At 43.9% G+C, this 19196-nt stretch overlaps 1 protein-coding gene across 1 annotated transcript; it reads left to right on the top strand.

The window, feature by feature from the left end:
- Positions 1 to 3477: 3477 nt before the first annotated feature.
- On the top strand, positions 3478 to 19196 carry C2H8ORF46 (chromosome 2 open reading frame, human C8orf46). Its single transcript, XM_004939886.5, has 6 exons — positions 3478 to 3592; positions 6819 to 6874; positions 12509 to 12659; positions 16913 to 16974; positions 18204 to 18286; positions 18527 to 19196. The coding sequence occupies exons 1-6, from the start codon at positions 3526 to 3528 to the stop codon at positions 18711 to 18713; spliced, it is 606 nt and encodes a 201-aa protein (XP_004939943.3). The 5' UTR covers positions 3478 to 3525; the 3' UTR covers positions 18714 to 19196.

Consider the following 19196-nt stretch of genomic DNA (forward strand, 5'->3'; position numbering starts at 1 on the left):
CAGCAGCGTGCATGCGTAGTATTATCCCGTCTTATTTTTAAATGGTTAACTGTGCATACATTCGCCTTCACAATCCTATTCCAAAAATACCTGCGGTTTATCCTTATCATATTGCCCAGCTAACGGTAAGAAATAGGCTCAAGTGGCTCAGTACGGATTAGATTCGCCTCTTACGCAAGAGGGTCTAAGATCCAGCAGGAGCCCGGGGACCTGACCTGGGGAGAGCTCTGTCCTCCGCCAGCCAGGGAATCCCTTGGCAGTGCTGTGTGTGCTGAAAATACAGGGATGCTTCCCATTGGCTCCCCTGGAAAGACACTGTATTAGAAAGGCATCAGTTTGTTTTCAAAGGCCTGTGTAAGTAAGGCCTAGAGGTTTCAATGCTTGTCTTAAATCACTCCAAGTTTTAATTAATTTTTTTCTGTGACCATAGTTAAAAATTAGTTTTGTTCTATTAGTTTGAAGTTTTCCAGCTACAGCAAACTTAGCCAACAGGAGAAGCATCTGCACTTGTTTCTTCTAGATGTGCCTGAATAGATCCAGGCCTTGGGAGAAGCACCCTTCTGCTTCCCCAGTGTGACATTTCAACACCTTCTGGGTCACCGTGGGATTTTCTGCCTTATGCTGTTTTTACTAATTGTTTTTGCCACAGCATATGGCTCTTCAACTTACCAACATCGTCCTCCTTTCTGCCCACATGCCAATATCAAACGACTTCCCCATCTCAGGCCTGCAGATCAGGTTAGGTGGATGTTTAGGCAGATGCCATATGTCTGTTGATATGTCCTGAGATGTCCTCCTCCTCCTCTTCAGTTGTCCTCACTCACCTTTGGTCACCAGGTTCTTCCAGCAGCACATGTTTTTATCAAGTACTGATGGCACTGGGAGTTCAGCTATTTGGTAAACAGAGATGTGCCGCAGCCCATAGTGAGGAATTTGAGCCACCTGGGCTCCAAATGCCAGCATGGGAGTTTTCAGTCAGAGAGACACTCAAATGTGCAAACTAAATTTTAGCCTAGTTTCTGGATATTTTATATCATTCAATGAAGTAAAGAAAAAGAATCTATAGAATCAATAGATACACTTGGTTTTCTGCTCCCGTTACAGACCGAGCTCTAAGTCCACCAGGAATTAAAGGGAGATAGTGTGAAATTGTCTGATGTAAGTCTACGTGCACTTCTTAGGTTGGACACTGGGGTCACGGGTGTCCTCTCCAAGTCTAAATTACTGCCATGCTATTGTTCAAAAGATTTTGTCTGTTGTAGCTGTGTGAACCAAGATGATTTGTCCAGAATAATCCCCAAAGAGCTAGAAGAATGTCACTCGGGATGTGCTGTGGTCCTTCTCTTGATGCCATGTTAAGATATCCTGCAAACCCCAAGGCATTCACAGTGCTTGACTACCTCCTGGGCTGAATGAAATGCCCAACTCGCTTTCATAAATAAGGGAAAATCCATTCCCAGGTGATGATCTTAGATGAAACATGCAGTATGTTGGCCCTCCACAGCCCTGTTTTCTGCATGGAAGGGCCGTAAGTGCCTTTTGTCAGCCCTCTGCACAGACTTATTGCCAGAGCAACAACACCGTTGTAGAGGTAGTTGTTCAAAGCTTACCTACTCAAGCCCTAGCCTATAAAGCAGTGACCAAATTTTTACTCTTAAATCTCACTTCAGTTTCCACATCCATGCCAACCCTCAACATAATGAAATGCTAAATATTTGTTCTGACATTAAACCCTAGCTGTGGTTTAAAAATATCCCCAGGTCATACCTACAACCAGAAAAGGAATGACCCAGATCCAGAGTACTTCTTCTTATAAGACTCCGAATAGCCAAAGGTGTGATAAGGGGAGGGTTAGTTAGATGTGTTATACTTTTTTTTTTCCCCCTCCAACTATTCAGTGTTGCTCTTCATTATTTTTTTTTATCCTTTTTAAAGCATTAAATCCTCCCTGCATAACCGCCTCTGCTCCATTCACCGCTGAATGGACGGTGCGCTGATCTTTTTATTGGTGGGTAATGGATTTGGTTTGATTGCTTGACACAAGAACAATAGTGGCATAAGCAGTTCCATTCAAGCCCATGAAACTCCCCATCTGTTGAGCACGTGCACGTTTGGGGAGCTGGGCAGAGACAGATGAACACGGCAGCCAAGCCTGATGTTAATGACATCAGTCATACAAGCAGAACATGTGGCACAATAAATCAAAAACTAATTGAACTTTTGCTTGATTATATTGCTGTCCCACTGCCCATTCTACGCACTGCACGGCTTCCTGGAACAATGCCCTGGCCCTGCAATAGATTTCCTGCCCTTGGACAGCAGGAGGCTGCCCTGGGATGTAACAAGTGATAGCAGCCTCTCTTCAGTCAGTTAGTTCCTGAAACAGTGACACTTTCCACAGAACCAAAAAAAAGAAAGATGCTTCTATGCTCAGCATGCGTATTTGACCAATATTTATTTTTTCAAAGAAACATGACACAAATGTGTCAGTGACAGCACATGGTTGCTGGCACGGTCCATCTGGGACTTGGTGGCAGTCTTCTATGGGAGAAGATAGCACTGGTTTTTGTGCTAATTACACACACATGCTCGTAATGATGGCTATTCATTGGGCTGATATAATTTAATATCACTGTTAGCACTTGAAAAGTGTTTCTGCTACATCTGTTGCCGAAGCCTGCAAGCCAACATGTTGGAGCTCAGATGCCCGTGGCAGCAGTAAGCCAGCAGAGCTTGAAGGGACTAATTTCCACAGATGTGGAAAGAGACAATTTCTGACGGCAGCATGAGGGAATGCACTTGAAACCGTTGGAAAGGAGCCCCTCCAGAAGTGCATAAATGTAGAATGAGGCCCGAATCCTTCAAGTCACGTAGGAACCAGCCAATGATTGGGCCACCTGCCATCCCTCCAGAACCATTAAAGCACAAGGGATGTACGTACAGCCCTATGGATGCCTACCTGACGTGCCCTCCTTTAGACATCTGCGTTTGAAATTTAACACCGACGTGCCCAGTATTTAGGTACAAGTTTATGAACTTACAGGTGGAGCACCAAGCACTTCCCTTAATACACTCAGAATCAACTCCTCATTACATAGGAACAGCCACATTTCATGGTAAATGTGTTGAACTACACAAAATGTATCCCAAAGTGTTGTAAAATTCCTTGCAGTACTGCTGTAAAGTTTACTTGCCATACACTGGCTGCACAGAGCAGACTTTATTATTAGCCATTTACTGCAGAGGATTCTCCAAATCGGTAAAAGCACAAAACGTTCCTATCTGGGCAGAGACTTAAGTAACAGCTAAATTAAATCTTTACATTCATAGTATTCATACAAAGGCAGATGGGAGCAGAAAATGGTGCGATGAAGAATATGGAATGAGATGAGATCACAGCATCAGTCTGTCCTTTGTAGATCTGGACAATGATCACAGAGCCAGATTGGATTAGTGAAACCTATTTACCAGAAGTTCAGAGCAGTTGCGTGAAGCTGAAAGGCAGTCAGGAGAGAGAGGTGGAAAATGCACCAGATTTACAGCTGCAGCGACGAAAATTTAGAAGTTTTCACCACCGTGATTTCATCCAAATGTGAGTACACCGGAACGGTAATAACGGGGACGGTGTTGTCTTTTGGATGGATGGAGCGCGTTATCCTTAGTGAAACCTTTAAAGGAGCAGCTCATCCGTCTGCTCTCCGTGCCGCGTTGTGCTGCCAGCTCGGCGCTCCCTGCTTCTCGCTGGAGCTGAGCCGTGCAGGTGCCTCCACATTGTGGCTGTGCAAAATCTCTGCACAGGCAAAACGGGGAGATTTGGGATCGGCGTTCGCACACCTATGAGGTAACTGCTAAAGTGACAGCTTGCAACCGTGTGGCTATTCTATGTGATCGAAAAGAAAATGAAGTTCTGCGAGCAGTTAGCGGCTCGGATGAACTGGGTGAACTGCATGAATGTGGAATTTAAGTCTGCTGGCTCAGTAAGTGGAACATTTCCAAAGCCATGCCCTCAAAATGAATGCATGATTAACATTAATTGCTTGTAATGAAGAGTAAGAACCGGACAAAGCCCGGTCTGCATTTGATTGAGCAAATTAGTTTAAACTCAATAGCTGCATATTTCAGCAACAAGAAGAAAGCAGGTAAAAGCAGGGAAAACAAATTGCGGGGGCAGATCGGATCTCTTCTTGCAAGCTGCAAGCCTGCACTCTCAGCTGCTTAATTTCAGAATATAAGTGGAAATGACAAAGTGAACCATCACCGTAATTGTTTTTGTTGCCTGAAATCTGGACTGCACACACAAACAGCCTCTTGCAGGCAAATCCAGAAACAGCATCTGCAAGAGTTCAGCCTTGCCTTCCTGCTCCCTGCAGAAAAATCATGTTTGCAGGGAGAGCCCTGCAACCCCACTGATTTCATTGTTGCCATTGTATTCCTGTGCAAGTGGGTCACTTACGTCTACCTCCGCGATTCACTCTTCTTTCAATGGCTATTCAAGTAATTGCATGTTTGCTGGTGCTGTGACTTCCCTTTCATGCCTTCCCTTTCTTCAGCCCGTGTAAGCCATTTGCCACGTACACTGGCAGATGACGAGCAGTGAGTCAGTCTGTGGATTGCACGTACCCTGAAAATATGAAAATGTATTGCCATTAGGCACATTTATACACGGTTTGTCGTGCACCAGCCTGGGTGCCAAGAGCAGCTCAACAGTACTTGCTTTTGGTAAAAATATACAGAAACTGAGCTCCACGCATTGGCCAGTAAAATACATAAATCATAAAGATGATTCTTTGTGTCGCTGAACTTTTCTACACTTGGGTTTAATTAAAGCGCTTGTGAACAGTTAGTGATATTAGCCTGCACACAGTGCAATACCATCAGTAAAGTGACTGCAGCAGCTTCAAAAGCAAGACAGAACACATTTGCAGAAAACAACTTTCATCATCTTTGTATGGTTTTCACCCCACACTTGCTATGCTCTAAAATATAAAACTACTCATGCGGGAGAAGGCACTGGGGATCCTTGAGGGTGTCACCTCCCAGAGCAGACCACGATCAAGCCGACAGCTTAGCACACTCTCTAGCTTCGTGCAGGCAGATAACTCACTTGTGATAAGTGTAGAAACACTGTACTTTAGCAGGAGACTTGGACAAGACTTGGCACCTCCTGTTACTTCCTGCTTCACCGAGGGCAGAGCTTAGCCAAGACTCTGTTTCTGCCTGATGGGGTCCTATTGCTCAGTGCTTGCATCCTCACTGTGGCATCTGAAGTTGTTCTTCATGCCATTAAGAGGCTGTGATGTGGGCAGCAGTGCCCAGCACAGTGGAGGCCACCACTGCCACCACTCATCCATGCCCCACATGTAGCAGGGGGAGCAGGAGAAGCAGACCTAGGTCCTTCAAAACTTCACTTCTCAGGGCAGGAATTCACTGCAGCTTCACTGCAGCCGCAGTAATGAAAAGCCCTCAGCCTACTCCAGCTGTTTCCACATTTTCAGAAGTCTTCACAGATATTAAAGCATGGCAGTACTGAGCACAGCAGCTCCTGGATCCCAAAAATGTAAAGGAAAACTCACTTTGAGAGGAAGAGTCACCTTCCTGACTCTTCAATGCTTCTGGGCTATAAATACAGCCTGTAATGAGAGCTCAGAGAATAATTTTCAAGATGAATTGGAAGAATGTTTAATCAGCCTTTACTGCGTCCAAAATGACCATCCAAAACCAGTCACTTCAGTGTAAATGCAATGTCCAGTCAAAAACTTGGCTTATGATCCCGGTATCTCATGTGTCTTGTGGCTAGGCTTTCTGTTTTGCCTGGGATTTTGGTGTCTTCATGGGTTTAAGAAATAAAGTTGAAAAAAAAAAACTTCAAGGAAAATGCCTCGTAAAGTTAAAGAACTGAATGGGTCATTCTGACAAGTGAAAAAAAGGAGTGGATGAAGTGCAAGTTTTGTGCCTTGGACGTAGTGCAGTAAATCTGGAATGACACAATGAAGCAGTTTGACGTTACTGGAAGTCTGAATCTAGATACAGTGGTTGGCCTCTCCAAAGCTAATGCAGTCATGGTCTAAGCTGACCGCATGGAAGAGAAGCTTTCCACCAAAGACTCCCATCCGTCAGGCTGGAGCAAGGTCGCAACCTCAGGTAGGAAATGGCAGATTCCTCTTGGAAACCCACAGGAGAAGTGCAGGAACTTTGGGAAGGCTCTTTCCCTATGTCCACAAATGTCTATTGTATAGACAGAAGATCGTTTCTGAAGCAACATTAAGAAAAAGGCTTTCTTTTGGGTTGTTTCAGCTGGAATCTTCCTGAAATCCTTTCTTCCTTCCCACTGCACCCTCAGTAAATCTCCATGGAAGCATTTCAGAGACATACTTGACATAATCTCACCAGCATAGCACAGCTACAGCACCTCAAAGTAATGAGAAACAGCTTAAAAATACTGAAATGTTCTTTTGTTTTTTGTGTGTTTTTTACAATAGCAGTTATTTATCCCACACAAGCTGTCTCCAGCCCTCACCTTTCCTATGCCACCCAGCACAGACTTCATGGGAGCTAATAGAAGAGCCAGCAGGCTCATGTGCAGGGCCTCCAGGCAAGTGCCAAATACCAGTGTCCTCTCTGGAGGCTCTCCCCCATTACATTCCCTCCTGCGGCAGGGCAGGAAAGCCTGCTTGAGGTGAGGGTCTGCTACTGGTCTCCCAGCACCACAAACCAGCAAGATCTTCACCAGCATTTTCAACGGGCACTGCTACAGAGTGCTGTTTGAGTTTGTCCAACTCTACCCAACCCTGACCACATTTCTGTTGTTCTTTCCACAGCATGTAGTCCTGCCCGAAGGAGAGCCAAAAGTGCGCATCACATCCTGACAAAGAGCGTAAGAAAAACTTCTCTCCCTCTCTTTTGTTTCCTTTCTAGTTGGTTAAGCTTATCCTTCAAAATGCTATGGAGAAATGGGAAGCAGATCTTTCAGGGCAAAGAAATGCTGCAGCATCTGGTGTAGGGAGTGGGGTGGGAAACAGAAAGGGCAGTTCAGTCTGTACTTACAGATTATCACACAAGCGCTTTGAAACTCTTAAAAAAATAAGGTCTTTGTGCAGAGCTAGTAAAAATGAACATAGCTTATCAACACGGGTCATCTGAGGGACTCACAGACTTAATTCTTATCCACAAAGCACTAATGACACTGCCAGAGGGACAGCAAGCAAATTGCAGCAATGCATATGCAATCAAGGAGCCAGTACCACATTTCCCAGGGAACGTGGGAGGAAAACACCAAGTGATGGGCTGTAACCTCCTCTCAGAGAAATGGCTCTGAGAGAGCCACAGGAGGACACTTGCCCCCTGATCATGGTGGAACAGGGTTAACCTGGCACCTATGCAGCTCAGCAGCATGCAGCTGCATAGGGTCCCCTCCTCTTGCTCCAACCCACCATGCAGCGCAGTGCTCGCTCTTGCCTAAGAAGGGAAAACAGCTGAACGTTTCCCACAGCCCTCTGCCATGCAGTCCCAGCTTTTTTCTTCTTCTCCACTTTCCCTTCACTGAACGTTTCTTTTCAATAGGTTTGTAAATATTTTTGCCCCTGATTACATCTTCTGGGCATAATTATTATGTGACAATACTAAAAGAACTGAACACAGTGAGAAAACATTCTCCAAGTTTAGGCAGTCGTACACATTGGTTTGGTTCAAGTTTTCTTGTCTTCAGAGCCATTTTTTCCTCCTTGAATACATTTAGCCTCCACACAACTCATTCCATGATCCTTTTATCACAGTTCTATCTTACAGGTATGACAGCCACACTTTCTCTTGCACATTCATAACCTTTAAGCACTCTTATACCTCTTACACCTCCATGCACCTCTCCAAGAATTCTTATAACCTTTGAGAGAGACCCTTCTGTCAAAGTATTCTCCTTACAGACACAGGTAGTTCTCCAGCCCTTTGTTGAAATGTTTTGCTCCATGGTCTTCCCACCTCCCATGCTCTGACTTCTCTGCCTGATCCCTATTTGTAGATACACTCCTCTTCACAGCCCAGATTCCCTAATTTCCCTCTGGCACAGTAGGTCCCTCTGCTTATCGCACTTATCTGTGCAATGGGAAAAACCTTGCCACATTCAATCCCATCTCCTGGCTATTAAAGCAAATCACAGGATAATTCACAGAATGCCCGAAGTGGACCTCAGAAGAATCAGTAACACACCTCTGGTGTTTGAGTGAAAAACATACATGGATGTATTTTCTCGGTTTGTGAAAATCTTATTTTCATCACTCAAGCTGAAGTTTCAAAATGACTCTTCATCCCAATAGAGGAAAAAAATTCAGTGTCCTAATAAGCCATGCTCAAAATAAGCCATCTCGAGATACTCCTTTTTTATTTGCTATGTGTCCTCAATATGTTTTGTCACATAACGTAAAAATAGCATAAGAATGCAAAAAAAAAAAAAATAATAATTATGACTAAATAAAACAGAATGCTTAGATAAAGACTCTTTTTTTTTTTCCCTTTTTTTAAAGAAAAAAAAGTACTTTTCCACCAAATGCCCAGATTTCTAATCAGAACTTTCTCATAATCCTGTTCGGTTGGAAATTTTTTCAGCTAGCTCTCATCAAAATCTAGGACAACCATAGGTCTGTTATGTTTAGAAAGTTCTCTCTGTTATGTGGGAGTCTCTAATATTTACTGTGTTGGGTCAGTGTAGCAGCACTATACTCACAAAGGTCTAAGAAAATAAGAGAGGAAAGTCCCTGTTTTGTTCCTGCATTTTGATGTGATTTTTTTTATTTTTTTTATTTTTTTTTTACCTCTGGGGCTTTCCTGACCTCAATGAAAGATATCCTTTGATTGGCCCTTAGTCATGATGCACACAGCGTCCTATTAGCAGCAGAAGCACCAAGCCTAAGGAATGGTTTGCAGATCCAGCTAGGCAAGGCTTGCAAACCAACATAATTTGCGCAGTCAACTCCTTGCTGAGTGCATTCCGCTTTTTCAGTGCTTACAGCTGCTTACAGCTGATGTGCAACCATTCAGATAAATTGCATGTACTGGAGTATACACGCCTGTGAGGAAATCGGGACTGCCCATTTCTAGACCCACACTCGAGTAGCAGAATGATTATTTATTTTTCACTTTTACTTTTGCACCTGCAGTCAGTGTTGTAGAAATGCCTCAGCTAACCTGAGAGCTTCTGCTTTGGCGATTGCAGTGGGCATAACTTTAATCCTGGAGAAGGGCAAAAATAGCTAGCAACATGGACATCTGCCAGACTTTTTTTCACAACAGAAATATTCAGGCGGTGTAGCATTAAGTGATTTAACATTCAGATGACTGACATTGGGAGGTAACTTCCATGGCATTTGAAAATCCATTCCAAGAGCACAGTCATGCCTGTGGAAGGGGGAAACACCTTCTTTTTAACAGCTGTTTCACCAATATTGCTATTTGCAGCCCCCGTTGTCCTTTTAAAAGTAATTCCCAGTGACAGTGGATCCTTCCTTTTTATTTCCTTGCACTCTTATCCTCCAAATCATAGAATCATAGAATCATAGAATCGCTAAGGTTGGAAAAGACCCACAGGATCATCCAATCCAACCGTTCGCCCTTCACCAATGGTTCCCGCTAAACCATGTCCCTCAACACAACATCCAAACGCTCTTTAAACACCACCAGGGTTGGTGACTCCACCACCTCTCTGGGCAGCCCATTCCAGTGCCTGACCACCCTTTCAGAGTAGTATTTCCTAACGTCCAGCCTGAATCTTCCCTGACGCAGCTTGAAGCCATTCCCTCTCGTCCTAATCAATGGCTGGAACTTTAAAACCACTCTTGACATCAGTACAGGGAAGTTTTGCAGAAAACTGGCAAATACCTCTACATGTCCTAGTGCTACATTAAAAATGAGATTAGCATTAGCCCATCAGAAGGAGCCTAACTCCAAAAATCTGACATTTCCTCCATTAATAATAAAATAACCTCACTGTCCAGCCTCTAAGCTTCACAGTCTTACCCAAATTGAGATGTTTAATTGTCACCTTTCTGGGGCTTTGATTCCAGGAGAGCTGATGGGGTTGCTGGAGCAGCCTCTGCACTGTCCTGCAATAGAAAATAAAAATATATTTTACTGAGCTCTGAATTCACAGTAAGCATCCTGCAAACAGAATGAACAAGCTGAGTGACTTACAGATTTAAATTGATAATTATTTTAAGAGCAGCTCACTAACTCTGCAGAGTATGGATGACTCTGCCATTCACACGAGATTTGAATTTCCTGGTACATTTAGAAAAGAAAAGTGACTTCCCGCTGATCCTTCTGCCTTACCCCAGGTACCCTAGAGAAATGTCAGCTCTACTTTAGATCAAAACTGTGCTGCAGCAGGTTTAGATTCCTGACCTAGATAAGTCTTTATGCATTATAGCAATGTGTGAGGTGGTCAAAGTCACGGTGAAGTCTTGACTTAGGAGATAAGTAACTTCCAAAGTGTACTACTGCCAAATGCTGCAAACAAACATGTTAACTGAAGATGTGCTGTGGAGATGGGGCTGCTGTCTGTGACTGTAATGGCAAATGGCATTGAAATTTGCTGGAAGGCGGATGGTATGTAACAAGAGACCTTGAGAACATAGATAATGTGCCTAAATAATTCCTGCAAGTAACAGAGTTCAAACTAAATGTTATCCATTGCAATGGATATGCACAGGCAGATTGCTAAGTTTCAAATCAGTGGTGGTTGATGCTGATCAAATAAGCACTTTCGGGATTAGAGAATACCGCCGTCAGCAAAAACGCTCTTTCCGTGACCAGGCAAAAGAGTGGAGTTTGTGTTTTGGTAGGAGAAGGCTGCAGACTTTTTCTGCCATGCCCCAAAGAAGACAGTGTGAGCAAGAGTATTGCACGTGTTTCCAGAGTTGGTGGGGAAGCTGAGCTGTGCAGCACTCCTTGAAACCCAGAAGAGCTTGGTTCCACAGGCAGCCCCTATGGCAGTGGGGCTGTCATAAAAAACACCCCTCTAGTCATGGCCGCACCATACCTGTAATGAGGACAGGTGCCTCCACTGTTGCCACTGTGGTGGCGGAGAGATGCTCTTGCTAAGCAGTTCACAAGGTTTGGCAATGCAGTGGGCTGCTGAGCCAGGCCCCAGCACAGGAGCTGTATGGGGAGCTCCTGCAGGTGCTGCCTCCCTGGCCTCCTGCAGGCCTCCCACCACCAGCATCCCCTCCTTCCTGAGAGACTGGTGAAGGGGCTGAGGCCTGGCCCTATCTAGCATTGCCAGATTCAGTCAGGAGAGCTGGGCTCACCTCTAGCACATGTTTATCTTCAAGGACATCAGCGGTGCCTTTGGCTTTAACTTAACATTGGGCACATCCTTAAGTAGCTTACGGAGAAAGCACTGTGTTAGGCTGTATGCCAAGATCCACCGAACTGGAAGAAAACCCCTCTTAGGGCTCAGATTAGGCCTTGGTTACCTCACCACACCTTTCCAGCAGCATTTTTGCCTGCTGTTAGGGCCCTTTCTGCTCCTTGTCCTGACAGTTGGTGGGATCTACATAGGTGGTTTCCAGGCTCCTGAGCACACATGGAATCAAGAAAGTAAAATATCATCAGACTTGGGCTTTTTTTCTTACTTTGGGAAACATCTGTTTGAATGAGTTTTTAAATCTGCCTGAAAATTCATGCACCGAATATGGCAGATTAACAGTAAACTGAATTCAGACTTATTTGAAGAAGATGAACAATTTTATGAACAGGAGGTGATGTAACAGAATGCAGTTTTGTTTTTATCTCAAGCGAACATTAGAAGGCAGACCAGTAGATAGAATAAGGCCTTCTCCTTGTCAGTAGCAGGTTGACTGATAGATTTGCTGGTCTAAGCTGTCATAAAAGAAAATAACTGTATTTATACATAAAACAGGTATAGGGCAACTATCAGTCATCAGGTGCACATCTAATAGCAAACAGGCTGAAGGTTTGCCATGCATCTTGTTTCCCCACTGCTTTGGAGTGCTCACTGCTCATCTCTGCTCCGTTTAACTTCTCTGAGTGACAGCAGCAGGTCTTCAGGGAAGAATGTAAGAAACAAAGCTTGAACCTCTCTTTCACTGCTGTAAGGACTTTAATCTTCTTGAGACAATTGTTTCTAAACTATCTTGGATAACAGTCACCAGTGGGTCCATCTGCTTGGTGACTACCCTGTTTTCCTTAAAATCACATTAGCTCCAGCCTCCCCCATTCATTACCGGTGGCATTGCACTCAACAATGTAGAAAAGTGTTCAATTTTGTTCGGACTCATTTTCAGGAATGCTGTTCAAGTTACATAGAGCCTAACGTTTGACGTATGTGCACCCAGGGAATCCCAAGCAACAACCCCCCCTCAAGTGACTGGAAAGCAGTCAGAAGAACAAGCATTGCACTGCTCTCACCCAGGGTTGCTCCAGGTGACTGTAACAATGACAGCTTGGTGGTCCACTCCCTGGCCAGCTGTAACGTGATGGTTTTGCATCTTCACCACAGGTGGTAGCGGTGTCTGACTGTCAGCCCCACCGGCCAGACAAGCTGCAGCCCCACCACGGCGACCTCTTACAGGTGCTCTACAGAGAAGAAGAGGTGCACAGCTTGGGCCACGTGAGGGGCGGGCAGCAGGGACCCTGCAGCCCCAAGCATGGTAAGTCCTCAGTGCTGGCTTCGCTGTCTGCACTGCTTCAGAACAATTTTAGATATTGCAGTCTTCTGGTCTGCATCAACGCAGACTTGTTATGTACAGAAAAAATATCTCCATGCTTAAAACGCTCAGTGGAATTTAAGACCATGGCATTGCAGAGCTCTGCTCCCTGCAAAAGCAAGCTAATAAAGCAGTGCTTGCTTTATTCAAAGGAATAAACTCTCCAAGAGCTGACAGTATTGCAGAGATGATAGACTGCTTATAACTGGGCTTGCCTGACTCATCTTTTTATTTAAGATTCCTATTCAGATACTTAAAATTTGCCAGAACATAATTATTTGAGATGAATTTTTAGATTCTGGATGTCAGCCACAGACATGATTCTGTTTTTTCAACCAAAACTTGTTCATCATATTTGTGAGAGCCTGTGAAAGAAAAAATAGGGTTTGCCGATGCAAAAACAAGGAAATGAATAAACATAAGCAGGCTGCTTGTTCAGTATGCTCAAAGCTGATGTGTTATGCTTGGAAGGAGAAACTCAAGCAAGGACATGGAGTTTGGCATGGGATGGCCTTTTAATCAAAACCACACCTTTTTCTCTCCCATGGAAAACCAGCCAGATGCAATTAAACCGTAAGCCTTTGAAAAATCCCATATGGCACATGTTTCTTAGAGTCATAGGAAGTTTATCTGTTAAAAGTTGCTAAATGTGTAGAACAGATTCTACCATGAATGAGCACGGTCTTCACACCACTAATCAGCAGCCACCGTGCTTGTAAGGCACCTGCTCTGAACATAGAGTAGACAAGAGCAGGGTCTGCATGACTGCAAAGGGACAAACTGAGCTTGGGACCACGGAGAAAGATCTGAAACCAGGAACAGAGCCTAAATGTGGCTGAACAACAACCAGGGGATTGTTGAGAGGGGATGGAGAAGGAGTGCCTGAGGAGCAGCAGGTGGCAGACAGGTACTGGGGGAGAAAGAAGTTGCCTGCTGTGAGGGGAAGCAATGGGGAAAAGGTGACAGATAGACACCAATGGGAGAAAGGATGGAGGGATCAAAAAATAAAAGTGAAAAATTGAGGAAATGGTTCCCGTAACAGGAGAAAGTTGTGACTGGGCAAAGAAACTGGTTTACCAAATGCGAAATGGGGAGAAACTAATGTTAAGTTAGACTGTGTTCAGCAAGAGATCTGAGAACCAAAGAGAGGCAAAGAGGTTTGTTGGAAGAGTGGAAGAAGGAAGCAAGGAGCATGGGATAGGACAATTTCACCAGGAGCTCAAGGCACCAGAACTCCTCCAGGTCTCTCCAAGCATGTGTAGCATAATGTAGTTATTTGTAGGATCCTGGCCTGGAAGGTACTCAGGGAACTCGGCAGGGAATCTCCAGGTTTCTGTAATAGCCCCTTAAGCTCTGTCCATCACCATCCTCAGTGATGCTCATACAGCTGATGCAGCCTTTTTTTCTGGGTGCCCATTTCACAGTTCATATTGTGACACCCAGGAGCACTCCTTTCTAGTTGCCACAAAAACTGTATGGAAGAAGTGCTGCATCCCACAGTAGTCTTCTGAAAGCTTCATCCTAGGAATTTCTAACCTTAAACTCAGTACTCTGTTTCCCCAGTACAACCCTTTATCCTCCACGAGGCTACAAAACTGTTCTCCATGGTTGTTCATTTGTTTGTTTTTAATACTGGTGCAGATGATGGTCGCAGCAGCCTGCAATACAGAAAAGCCCATGAAAAGATTACCTGCCCTGCCCTCAAAGATTCACTAGTGGAGAAACTAGGTATAGGACTGTGTACTGAACAATGAAAAAGGCCAAGGATGAATAGCTACTTTCTGAGTGAACACTGTACGGTGCACTGAATGAGGCAGAATGTCTGTGGAAAGATGATTTCTGGTCACAAATAAGAGACCAAATCTCAAAGGCTGGACCTTCAGTGGATGAAATAACTGTGGTCTAGTTCTCGTGATCCATAACTTTTGATTGCTTGGCTTTACAAATTCATCATTTTAAGGGGAGGAAAGCAGAAGTGTTTGCAAATATTTACATGAGAATGAAAACAGCTCTTTGCAATGGTGTGCTACAACTTCTGGTCTCAGTTTGCACTGTACTAACAAATACCTTCACAGAGAATGAGGTACCATGAAAGAATCCAGAAGGGTACCTCAGTTGTTTCTCAGCAGCTGGAGAGACAGCAAAACATGATATAAAGTGAGATATAAATGTTTGTCCCAAGATATGTCTCCTATTTTCATTAATTTCTATACAAATGTGACCTCTACATAAATCTCACCTCTCAAAAACATTCTTCAACATCTCTACTGGAAATGGTTCCATCTTTGGTATTTTATATGCTTGTTTCACTGGCAGTTACCATTGAAAATTAAGGAGCCTTCAGACTTAAAAAGTACCAATTGAAATCTGGGTAATAGAGTGAACACTTACTTTTTCACAGTAAGTGAGAAATGTGCAAATAGTACAGATGAGAACATCAGCATGCTTATTGCTAGCATTAGAAATGTGATACAAATGTAAAAGCAGAAGAACACTCCGTTCTAGCATGCAGGAAGCCGAGAATAGAAGGCCAGAACAATGAACTCCGAACAGCACCCAAAGCTGTGCTTTGCTTCACAGGGTTACAGATTAAATACCCATATATGTGTATATATGTATTTGTTTTACAGGGAAAAAATACTCAGTTTTGTACAGGTACTTATCTTGGAAATACAGAGCAAAGGTAGAGTTAAAAGCTGTGGAAACCCCTCATCCCATGCTTGGCCATCGATAGCACCTTCTGGAAGTGGCATTTACTATGCCCCCCACTACCACTGTCCTGATGAGCACTTACCAAATGGAAGCCATGAGACCTTACTTTTGCTTAAATATTTTGCAAAATTTGGCCAGGACATCTTTCCAGATCTAATAAAAAAGAAATGCTGAGGGGAAGAATCAGATGATATAAGATATATAAATAATAATAAATAAATAAGATAATATAAAACAAACAAACAAAAAGCCGGAGCACCGATGCCTAGGGCCACTTTCTGAATACTGTTAGTACCTAATACACAAGATGAGAGGAGGCAATTGAATTAAAATTTGATGTGAGGGATACAGTTCGGTACCTAATGGAATTACTGATGGGGGAGAGTGGGAGGAGAAAGGTTAGCTAAGATGTTTATCACAGTCAACTATTGCCCCCAGAAGGACAAGGCAATCCTGACTGTTAAGTCATGTTGGGGCAGTGCTATAAGCAGCTTCTCTACTACTGCTGATGCTTCCAGTCATTGTTTATACTCCATTGGTAGCAGCAAATGTGAATCTTATTGCATTGTCTGTCTTGATGAATCCTGGTGTTTCTGTAAATCCCCACTCTTCTCTTACTAGAATACTATTTTTAAAAAAGAGCAGACAACTCAAAATGGCCAGGAACAGAAAGAAAGAGGGGAAAAAAAGCCATCCACAGGCCCGCAGCCACGTGGGAGGATTTGGCTCCATGAGAATAAATCTGGAATCCCTCCTTGATTTATTTCCTTGGCACAACTAGCAGGAATGGCAGTGAGCATTTCCACTTGGATAAGTTCTTGGCTGGGTGCTCGCTCTAACAGCAAGCTAACCTCCATGCTTGAGGACAGCAGAGACATCCCACTCGGCCAGAGGCAGGCAGAGGAGTTAAAATCCCTCCCCACGATGTGCTGGATGTAACACACCCTGCTGTCTGCGACTCCTTGGATCAGTTCAGAAAGGAGAATGACCCCCTGTGCTCCTACACAGGACAAACCTGGTTGGGAGCAGCACAGTGCACAAAGGCTGCATTAGCTGATGGTCATCTGCTGAGGAGCAGCAGGAGGGCCTGCACATCTCATGCATATGCACACTTTATTTAGATATATATCTATAAAAGTGTATACGTATGTGTACACATATGCGCATATATAAAGTGTTAGCAGCAAGAAAGAGCTTCCAATTGGTCTAAGGACAGTTCCTTGTCTCATTTGAAAAGTCTAGGGGCAGTTAAATGATTTTCTGAAATTACTAAGCGGTTTCAATATCACTCATTTTGACACCAAAGTACATGATCAGAAAAAAGAAAATTTTTGCACCTTTGGCTATAATCAAATCTGGTCGGACTATAATCTGAATCTTGGCTGTTTTCATACTTGACATAAGTATATGGAAGGATGCTTTTAATACCAGCTGTGCCAGTGGGATACTTATACTGATAATACCCTGTTTCTTACGTTTGACAGTGGGAATAACTGAACGAGAGACAACCAAACCCTGTAATCACCGGTCAAATGGGAAACCTTTGGTAAGTAAATATAGCAACATGAAATACCACTGTCTGATGGATCTTAAAGCCTAACACCTGTTAACACGCCCCACAGTAACAGCGTGTTGGTCTACATCAGCACTTGCAGGTTTCCCAGTCTTCTTTACAGCTTTGAGGTGACTGATGCCAGGGGCTGCCCAGCAGGGAGCAGGACAGCTGCCCTGTGGGGTGGGAGCAGGCAGGCTGCCTTGCTGCATGCCCAGCCACCCACAAGACCTGGGAGGAATCAGCCTCTCGCTTCTCAGGGAATCTCATGAACTGGGAAAACATGGGTTTCTAAGATGGAGCAAGTGTCAAATAATTCACACTCTGCAGCATGTAATGCTGAAAAGATGAACAGACCCATTGGAAACGTCAATGGGAAAACCATCGTACAAAATCTGAAAATTTGTTCTTTAGTAGTGACAAAATGTTTTGGTTCAGAATGACTCAGCTTCACTAAAATATTTTCCTCCCCTCCTCTTTTCCTTACAAAAACAGTTTTCAAAAACCCTATATTAAGAACAACAATAACAACAACAACAAAACAAAACAGATTTCCAAGCAGAAAATAGTCTTTTGAAAAGTTTCTGACCAACTACAAAAGTTTATGCCTTAAAATGCCCTTTTGGGTGGTTACAATGTATGAGCTAGCCTGTAGTTGGGCTACGCACAAGGAAAATGGCTGTTCAATACTGTAGGATGGTCAAAGTTAACAGCTTTCTGTGCAATTAAACACATGGCACCTCACAACAATCAGCCTAGTTAAATTTCCAAGGATGCCTGCAATACTAATTTCAAATATCTTGAAGACCTGAAATACTTACAGAGCACACCGAAAAGTATCCAGTTCAGGGGAAACATCCACTGAGGCTCAAAAAATGGTGATGGCTGGGAAAGCTGCTTCCTGCCCAGCCCTAGGGACCTGTATGAAAGCCTTAGTTCCTCAGGAACCCGGGCATAAAAATAAGGAATAAAAAACTCTGCAAAGCTCCCACTTTATTCTGGTAAGAGAAATTCATGCTCACACAAGCACTGTGTCAAAGCTAGGGTGACCATTCACATGAGCAAACAGTGTTTGTGTGGACAAGGGTACAGCAGTCAGGATCTAATCTTTGTTCTCTTTCAAGAGATGTACAGTATTAATTCATTTTTGTAAAGAACAGCCTCTTTCCTCAGACTAACCTCAGGTTTCCACTCATCAGTGCTGTTGCTTTTCCCTCCAACAGCCTCCATCATCACTAGCCCTCCCCATCACAGCGAAGCCAGCTCTCACAGGATCAACCATGGATGACCACCCACTCGCAGAAGAGTGAGTCCATGCCATTTTCTCTCTAAAACATAATTAAGGAACAGTTTGACCATAGTGTAAATGCATCTCGTCAGTAGATAGCTAACTCAGAAATGGATCTGGGTGACATTTTAACTCATTGTGACAGTGTCAGAGGGACAATGATCAGCCACTGGGTTTCAGTGGCTGGTCATTGTAAAGATGGGCACAGGCCACAGAGATAAATGCTTTATGCCAGCCCTCCTGTGCTTTATTTGCCAGCCGTAGGCAGCGCTTGAGGAAGATGGCAGAGTATGACCTGACCATGACACCAGGAGCAGAAGCTTCTCTGCCACTGACAGGAGGCAGCCTGTATGGGACACCCAGCTTGCTGAGGAAGATGTGGATGAAGCACAAGAAGAAGTCAGAGTACCTGGGGGCAACCAACAGTGCCTTTGAGGCAGACTGATAAGTCTCAACATCACTCAAAAAAAGTTCCCTTAGCTAGGACGAGGTGCTCTAGGATTGATGAAGGAACAGACACAGCACAGCTCCCCAGGAAAAAGATATCCTTTTCATTACTTGACACCATTGCCTCAGAATGGTAAGAGAAAGGCTAATTAAGGTAAAAATGGTGAGTATGATGCAATGTATTAGCCTTTCTTTGTTGTGATACTCTAGAGTCCCAAATATCCCACCAGATTCACATCTTGACTCAGCGATGCTGAAACTATTGCTGACCTATTGTATGCATCCTGTCTGAATCGTCTCAGACACACAAGAGAAGCCAACCAAGATGTTTGTGTACTTCTATAAGGTTAGAGTTCTCTTTTTGTTATTGAGTGCCATTAAGTGCCAGGGCTTTGCTCATTGTGTACCATTTTTGTCCTCCTTCCCCCTCATGTATCCTCTCTTCAGAGATATGAGATAAAAAACACATGATATGCTTGGA

The sequence above is a fragment of the Gallus gallus genome, chromosome 2 (genome assembly GCF_016699485.2).
Source record: "Gallus gallus isolate bGalGal1 chromosome 2, bGalGal1.mat.broiler.GRCg7b, whole genome shotgun sequence".
NCBI classification, from domain to species: domain Eukaryota; kingdom Metazoa; phylum Chordata; class Aves; order Galliformes; family Phasianidae; genus Gallus; species Gallus gallus.